Below are 8,458 nucleotides of genomic sequence, written 5' to 3'. Positions count from 1 at the left end.
TGATTTTTTTCTGTGTAGATAGTTTTTAAATTTGGTGTTCTGGGCTGGGCATGGTGGCTCATGCCTGTAATCCCAGCACTTTGGGAAGCTGAGATGGGCAGATCACCTGAGGTCAGGAATTCGAGACCAGCCTGGCCAACATGGCAAAACCACGTTTCTACTAAAAATACAAAAATTAGTCGGGTGTGGTGGCAGGCGCCTGTAATCCCAGCTACTTGGGCGACTGAAGCAGGGAGAATTAGGGAGAATTGCTTGAACCCGGGAGGCAGAGGTTGCAGTGAGGCAAAATCATGCCACTGTACTCCAGCCACAGTGACAGAGCAAGACTCTATCAAAAAAAAAAAAAAAATTGGTGTTCTGTTAAGGTTATGATGGATGCTGCTTTCTATTCTGCCATCCTGCTCTGTTGTACCTCTGGAACTCAGTGCTTTCAACTGGGAACACGAGAGAAACCCGAAACCCTAAGCCCTAAGTCCATAATGGAGGTATTCCCATTTCAGTGAAACGGTGTAAACACTTAGAAGGTCAGGTCTGGATTTGGTAGCGGTATGTGAAATGCTTAGAGATAAAACTGATCAGAGTGGGGAGGTGATGTTACTTCAGTTCCGTCTGGGTCCACGTTGGAGAACAGAGCTTGGCGTTAAGGGAGGAGGAAGGAAGACAGTGTTGAGGCTCATTCTGTCATCCAGGTGAGGTTTAATGGACAATCCTTGGCCAAGGAGATGTCGCTGGAATTGTGATTTACATTGGGTAAATGAGCAGCCTGATTTTCTAATGTGGTCGTTAAGGACATGCAAGAGGGTTTCAGGCATGACCCTGGGTTTTTTTTGTTTTTGTTTTTAGATGGAGTCTTGCTCTGTCACCCAGGCTGGAGTGCAGAGGCACGATCTCAGCTCACTGCCACCTGTGCCTCCCGGGTTCGAGCACTTCTCCCTCAGCCTCCTGAGTAGTGGGGACTACAGGCACATGCCATCACGTCCAGCTGATTTTTGTAATTTTAGTAGAGACGGGGTTTCACCATATTGGCCAGGCTGGTCTCGAGCTCCTGACCTCAGGTGATCCACCTGCCTCAGCCTTCCAAAGTGCTGGGATTACAGGCTAGAGCCACCGTGCCCAGTAACCCTAGGGTTTTTTGGTCTTAGAAGCAGCAGTGATAAAAGCTGTATCCGCTGAGATGAGCAAGTTGGGATTTGGCATAATTTTCATTGGGGATATAAGGATGGTTGTTTTCACCGTGCTAAGAGCCTGAGATGCTTCAAAGACCAGTAAGTAGGCCGGGCGCGGTGGCTCAAGCCTGTAATCCCAGCACTTTGGGAGGCCGAGACGGGCGGATCACGAGGTCAGGAGATCGAGACCATCCTGGCTAATATGGTGAAACCCCGTCTCTACTAAAAAATACAAAAAACTAGCCGGGCGACGAGGCGGGCGCCTGTAGTCCCAGCTACTCGGGAGGCTGAGACAGGAGAATGGCTTGAACCCGGGAGGCGGAGCTTGCAGTGAGCTGAGAGCCGGCCACTGCAATCCAGCCTGGGCGGCAGAGCAAGACTCCGTCTCAAAAAACAAAAACAAAAACAAAAACAAAAAAAAAAAAAAAAAAAAAAGACCAGTAAGTAGTGACGGCAAGTGAGTAATGTCTACCTAGGTTGCGATATCTGGGAAGGAATTGATATCGGAGACATCCAATATATGACAGCTAATGTGTGGACTAAGGTGAGTTAGCCATGGGTCCCGTTTTGGAGGGCACACTTCAGAATAAGGTAGTAAATGTTTCAGGGGGCCAGAAGGGAATGGTTGGAGGCTGAGGACTGGATGTTTTGCCTGGGTTCCTGGGTGACATGATTGGCATTCGTAAACACAGGAGAGGGAGCTAAGTGACAATGTCGGGTGTATCAGATGGCATAGCTTGTCATGGCGTGGACTTCCATGGAGATAATAGACATGAGATGCAGGCAGAAGTACAGGAGTAATTGAGCAAAACGTCATCATTGCTGAGGGGTTGGCAAGAGAAGCACAGAAGTGGAATAGGGTCATGAATAGCTGATGCCACACATGGTTCTCTGTTGCTGTGGAACCGTGCAAGGAGGCCTTCATAGAATTACTTGATACCATCACTCTTTTTAGGATCCAATAGAATTGCAATTCTTTGGTAATAGTGGATCGGTTTGAATGGGCCACACACACTCTGGATAGTGTCAACCATGATGTGGTGTAAGGCCAAAAATGAAGGCCCAATGTGATTTGCCACCTGGATGCCTGGTGATATTGGTACGATCACAAATGGCCTGAGTGCAAGTTTCTTTCCCATTTAACTATCTTTTTATATATTTAAAAAATTTTTTCTCTTGTGTATGTTTTATGTGTGTGTGTGTGTGTGTGTGTATGTAGAAACAGAGTCTTGGCCATGTTGTCCAGGCTGGTCTTGAACTCCTGGGATCAAGCAGTCCTTCCACTTTGGCCTCCCAGAGTGCTGAGATTACAGGTGTGAGACTCCATGACAGGCCACTTCATGCTCTTAAGTAATGTATCTGAACGGGCGCAGTGGCTCACGCCTGTAATCCCAGCGCTTTAGGAGGCTGAGGCGGGTGGATCATTTTCCATCAGGAGTTTGAAACCAGCCTGCGCAATATGGTGAAATGCCATCTCTATTAAAAATATAGAAATTAGCTGGGCATGTTGGTACACACCTGTAATCCCAGCTACTGAGGTGCTGAGGCAGGAGAATTGCTTGAACCCAGGAGGCGGAGGTTGCAGTGAGCCAAGATTGCACCACCGCACTCCAGCCTGGGTGACAGAGCGAGACTCCCGTCACAAAAAAAAAAGAAAAAAGTAGGTAATGTGTCCGAGCCTCTGAAGCCTTTCCATCAGTGGGACCAGGCAGAGTTCAAGTCAATGGCATCCTCTTGAGGGAATCAGGCCATTACACTCTCTTCATCTTACAAAGCTTGCATGCCATGGCCATGCTTACTGTCTCTTATCTACAATGCAACCCCCATGTGGCTCTCCGTGGTGAGTGGTGTCCCTCTTATCAGGCTGTTAATATATTTGATTTTTTTTTTTTTTTTTTTTTTTTTTTTTGAGACAGAGTTTTGCTCTTGTTGCCCAGACTGGAGTGCAATGGCACAATCTCGGCTCACTACAACCTCTGCCTCCCAGGTTCAAGAGATTCTCCTGCCTCAGCATCCCGAGTAGCTGGGATCACAGGTGCCCAACACCACGATCTGCTAATTTTTTGTATTTTTAGTAGACCAAGGTTTCACATTGTTGGCCAGGCTGGTCTGAAACTCCTGACCTCAGGCGATCCACCCGGCTCAGCCTCCCAAAAACGCTGGGATTACAAATGTAAGCCACTGCGCCTGGCTCAATACATTTGATTTGTAAATTGCTCTTGATGACATCTGTAGAATATCAGATGTCATTTGTTTCACCAACATTATAATTCTAGGGGGAGATTTTAACCCACCCTAGTTGAAGAAAAAGGAGGGAATTAAGATACTTTAAGCTGGCTGGGCACTGTGCTAATGGCTGTAGTCTTAGTACTTTGGGAGGCCGAGATGGGCGGATCACGAGGTCAGGAGTCCGAGACCAGCCTGGCCAACACGGTGAAATCCTATCACTACTAAAAATACAAAAATTAGCCAGGTGTGGTGGTACACACCTGTAATCCCAGCTGTTCAGGAGACTGAGGCAGGATAATTGCTTGAACCCAGGAGGTGGAGGTTGCAGTGAGCCAAGATCGTGCCACTACACTTAAGCCTGGCAACAGAGTGAGACTCTGTCTCAAACAAACAAACAGAAACATATACTTTAAGTTGTTTAAAGGCTAGAGAGAGGCCAGTGGTGTGTGACAGTGAGCTGGGGATGGACATGGATATGTACCTGGAAGTCTAAAGAATGATGTGCATTCAGAGAGGGTATGTCTGATGTGCTGAAGGTGCCACATTGGGCTCTCCATGACCTCAGCCATACTGGGGGAAGTGCCTGTCAGGAGGGGGTGGACTCTTATGTCACAGCCACCGCACAGATACCTATTTGTTCAACTAATTATTGTTGGTGGCTGTACCCCATGACCAGTGGGCCTAGTTTCTCCATTGGCACCTGGAGGAGGTCATGGAGTCAGGGCTTTATTGAAAGCATACCAGGAACCTCCTCCTTGAGAGGAGGATGTGTGAGAGTAGATGTGTGGGAGAGAGGGATTGTGGTACCTCAGCATAGGGGCCATTTGTAGTTTCATCTATCAACATCATAACAGGGCACAGTGACTTTTGAAGACGTGGCTGTGAAATTTACCTGGGAGGAATGGAATCTCCTTAGTGAGGCTCAGAGGTGCCTGTACCGTGATGTGATGCTGGAGAACCTGGCACTTATATCCTCCCTGGGTAAGTTGCTCACGCTCACCCTGTGACCCCAGCTAGTCTCTGTTTTCACCCCTCTTTCCCCATTGGCAAGACTTTCTCATGTCAGGAGCGTGGACACAGCTTCCTGCTTCAGTTCTATGGATAGGTTCTTGGTTGGTAGGACTGAGGTGTCCATACTGCCCTGCTCCTTTCTTGGAGCAGCCCAACACCTGCTTTACTGCAGGCTCCCAGGGAGGGATTCATAGTCAGAAGCCCACCTTGTTAGTCCTGTGGATGTTTGGGTGTCCTTGTCCAGATTTCAGGTTCCTGTGTACCCAGAGTCTACTTCCTTTCTCTAGCTGCTGTTTTCTTATGCCTTCCTGTGGTGGGAATTGCATTCACAGACTACATCACTGCCTACATAGACCAGAGGCTGTTCTTGTAAGACCTTCTTTAGAAATTCTCCTTGAAATACTCAGTTTTTTTTCTCTCGTGGGCTTTCGCGGGCTGAGTTGTTCTGAGACAATGTTGGCTGTTCCCTTATTCTGTCTTTCCCTTAGTCTGTACGTTATTCATTTCCCATGTACTTGATCATCATTGTGATGGGATGCACAGTCCTCCCTGCTCCAGAAGATGCAAATGAATTCAGCCTCAGCATAATGGGCTCAGAAGGAATGAGTCCCTCAGGACTGACACCCTGGGCTGGGCGAGGTGGCTCATGCCTATAATCCCAGCACTTTGGGAGGCCCAGGCAGGTGGATCATGAGGTCAGGAGTTCAAGACCAGCCTGGCCAAGATGGTGAAACCCTGTCTCTACTAAAAATACAAAAATTAGTCGAGTGTAGTGGCACATGCCTGTAATCCCAGCTACTTGGGAGGCTGAGGCAGAGAATTGCTTGAACCCGGGAGGGGAGGTTGCAGTAAGCCCAGATTGGGCCACTGCACTCCAGCCTGCACGACAGAGTAAGACTCCGTCTCAAAAAAAAAAAAAAATGTGGCACCCTGGAGGAGGTCATGGAGTCAGGGCTTTATCGAAAGCATACCAGGAACCTAATCTATTTTAGTAGTATTTTTGTGGCAAGAGAAGTAGGCACATATAATTCATCTTTTCTTCCTCATTCTTGAGAGCATCACACTTGTCACTTGTCTGCCTTATCACTTCTACTCTTCTTTTAACCCTTGACCTACTTGTACCCTAATATCCATCCTCCTATCTAGTCTTCACATCTCTGGACCCCAAATCTCATCCATCTTACATACATCGCCATCTACAGTGTTCTCCAGTGTTGGCATAGAGATTTGTGTTAGCAAATATATATACTTTGTTAAACTGTCCTCGAGCAGTAGCTGCTGTGTTGTACTCCTGTTTTCCTTGGCCTGGACAAATCCCTCTCTATAACACTCACATGTCATGAGGACGTAAAGTTCTGCAGATGAGTGGTTTGCAGATGCAGGAATTGTAGACCCCTGCCTTTACTCCCTGTGTTACACACCTGGTTGTGTCCTTTACGTTATGAGGCCTCCTACATTCTGTGACTTTTAGAGTCCAGCAATAATAAATAGCACCATCTTCCACCTGAAGCCAACGTTCTGTTCCTCCAAGTATTTCCTTGGAGTAATTCCTCAGTTTGTCAGATACACTTGTGGGTAGTCTGTGCCTTCCCAGCAGAGTTAACATGCACTTCACCAGCATTTTCTTGCTTTCAGGTTGTTGGTGTGGAGTGGAAGATGAGGCACCTTCTAAGCAGAGTATTTATATACAAAGAGAGACTCAGGTCAGGATTCCTATGGCAGGTGTGTCTCCCAAGAAGGCCGACCCCTGTGAGATGTGCGGCCCTATCTTAGGAGACATTCTGCACGTGGGAGATCATCAGGGAACACATCACAAGCAGAAACTGCACAGGTGTGAGGCCTGGGGGAACAAATTGTATGACAGTGGAAACTTTCATCAACACCAGAATGAGTACATTGGAGAGAATCCCTACAGAGGCAGTGTTGAGGAAGCGTTGTTTGTGAAGAGGTGTAAGTTTCGTGTGTCAGGGGAGTCACATGTCTTCAGTCAGAGTGGGAAGGACTTTTTTCCCATTTCAGCATTACTCCAGCAGGAGGCCACTCACACTGGGGAGAAGTCAAACAGCAAAACTGAGTGTGTGTCTCCCTTTCAGCGGGTGGGAGCTCACTATAGCCATGGACAATCCATGAAACATTTTAGCACCAAATATGTACTCAGTCAGCATGAGAGACTTCTCCCTAGAGAAGAGTGTTATGTGTGCTGTGAATGTGGGAAATCCTTTAGCAAATATGATAGCTCCAGTAATCATCAGAGACTTCACACTGAAAAAAAACATGAATGTGGAGAATGTGGGAAATCCTTTAGTCAAAAAAGAAGCCTCATTCAACATCAGCGATTTCACACTGGAGAAAAACCTTATGAGTGTGAAGAGTGTGGGAAATCTTTTAGTTCAGAAGGACATCTTAGGAGCCATCAACGAGTTCACGCCGGAGAAAGACCTTACGAGTGTGGAGAATGTGTGAAATCTTTCAGTCATAAGCGCAGTCTTGTTCACCATCAGCGAGTTCATACTGGAGAAAGATCTTATCAGTGTGGAGAATGTGGGAAATCTTTCAGTCATAAGCGCAGTCTTGTTCACCATCAGCGAGTTCACAGTGGAGAAGGACCTTATCAGTGTGGAGAATGTGGGAAATCTTTCAGTCAAAAGGGCAACCTCGCTCTACACCAGCGAGTTCACAGTGGAGAAAGACCTTATCAGTGTGGAGAATGTGGGAAATCTTTCAGTCATAAGCGCAGTCTTGTTCACCATCAGCGAGTTCACAGTGGAGAAAGACCTTATCAGTGTGGAGAATGTGGGAAATCTTTCAGTCAAAAGGGCAACCTCGTTCTACACCAGCGAGTTCACACTGGAGCAAGACCTTATGAGTGTCGAGAATGTGGGAAATCTTTTAGTTCAAAAGGACACCTTAGGAACCATCACCACATTCACACTGGAGACAGACTTTATGAGTGTGGAGAGTGTGGGAAATCTTTTAGTCATAAAGGCACCCTCATTCTACATCAGCGAGTTCACCCTAGAGAACGACCTTATGGGTGTGGAGAATGTGGGAAATCTTTTAGTTCAAACGGGCACCTGAGGAGCCATCAGCGTGTTCATACTGGAGAAAGACCTTATGAGTGTGGAGAATGTGGGAAATCTTTTAGTCATAAGCGCAGCCTTGTTCACCATCAGCGCATTCACACTGGAGAAAGACCTTACAAGTGTGGAGAATGTGCGAAATCTTTTATTGAAAAAGGACACCTTAGGAGTCATCAGCGAGTTCACACTACAGAAAGACCTTTTAAGTGTGGGGAATGTGGGAAATGTTTTAGTCACAAGGGTAACCTCGTTCTACACCAGCATGGCCATACAGGAGGAAGGCCTTATGTGTGTAGGGAATGTGGAAAATTATTTAAGAAGAAGTCTTGCCTCCTTGCACACCAGGGAATTCACAGTGGAGAAAAGCCATATGCTTGTGAAGCTTGTCAGAAATTTTTTAGGCACAAGTACCAACTCATTGCACATCAGAGAGTTCACACTGGAGAAAGGCCTTATGAATGCAATGATTGTGGAAAGTCATTTACCCACAGCTCTACATTCCATGTTCATAAGCGAATTCACACTGGCGAAAAGCCTTATGAGTGCAGTGAATGTGGAAAATCTTTTGCTGAAAGCTCCAGTCTCACTAAACACAAGAGAGTTCACACTGGAGAAAAGCCTTATAAATGTGAGAAATGTGGGAAATTATTTAACAAGAAGTCTCACTTCCTTGTACACCAGAAAGTTCACACTGGAGAAAAGTCATATGAGTGTGAGGATTGTCAGAAAGTTTTTAGCAAGAAGGACCACCTCATTGCACATCAGAGAGTTCACACTGGAGAAAAGCCATATGAATGCAATGATTGTGGGAAATCATTTACCCACAACTCTGCATTCCGTGTTCATAAGAGAGTTCACACTTCTCACACCACCTTATGAGTGCAGTGAATGTGGGAAATATTTTGCTGGAAGCTCCTGTCTCACTAAACAAAGAAGAGTTCACACTGGAGAAAAGCCTTATGGGTGCAGTGA

The 8,458-nt window shown here is 46.5% G+C and overlaps 1 protein-coding gene across 1 annotated transcript; it reads left to right on the top strand.

Annotated features, from left to right (window-relative positions):
* Positions 1–1,877: 1,877 nt before the first annotated feature.
* ZNF814 (zinc finger protein 814) lies at positions 1,878–8,458 on the top strand. The gene is made up of 4 exons (XM_010387070.2): positions 1,878–1,955; positions 4,250–4,376; positions 6,042–8,254; positions 8,423–8,458. The coding sequence occupies exons 1-4, from the start codon at positions 1,878–1,880 to the stop codon at positions 8,456–8,458; spliced, it is 2,454 nt and encodes an 817-aa protein (XP_010385372.2).

This window comes from Rhinopithecus roxellana, chromosome 12 (genome assembly GCF_007565055.1).
Source record: "Rhinopithecus roxellana isolate Shanxi Qingling chromosome 12, ASM756505v1, whole genome shotgun sequence".
Taxonomy (NCBI): Eukaryota; Metazoa; Chordata; class Mammalia; order Primates; family Cercopithecidae; genus Rhinopithecus; species Rhinopithecus roxellana.
This window is presented reverse-complemented; position numbering and strand designations above follow the sequence as displayed.

What these genes read in the sequence shown, in the direction of transcription:
- ZNF814 (XM_010387070.2), top strand. Translation starts at nt 1,878, where the DNA reads ATGTCGGGTGTATCAGATGGCATAGCTTGTCATGGCGTGGACTTCCAT. An exon ending in GACATGAGATGCAGGCAGAA is followed by an intron (nt 1,956 to 4,249) that starts GTACAGGAGTAA and finishes ACATCATAACAG; the next exon opens with GGCACAGTGACTTTTGAAGA. An exon ending in ACCTCATTGCACATCAGAGA is followed by an intron (nt 8,255 to 8,422) that starts GTTCACACTGGA and finishes TAAACAAAGAAG; the next exon opens with AGTTCACACTGGAGAAAAGC.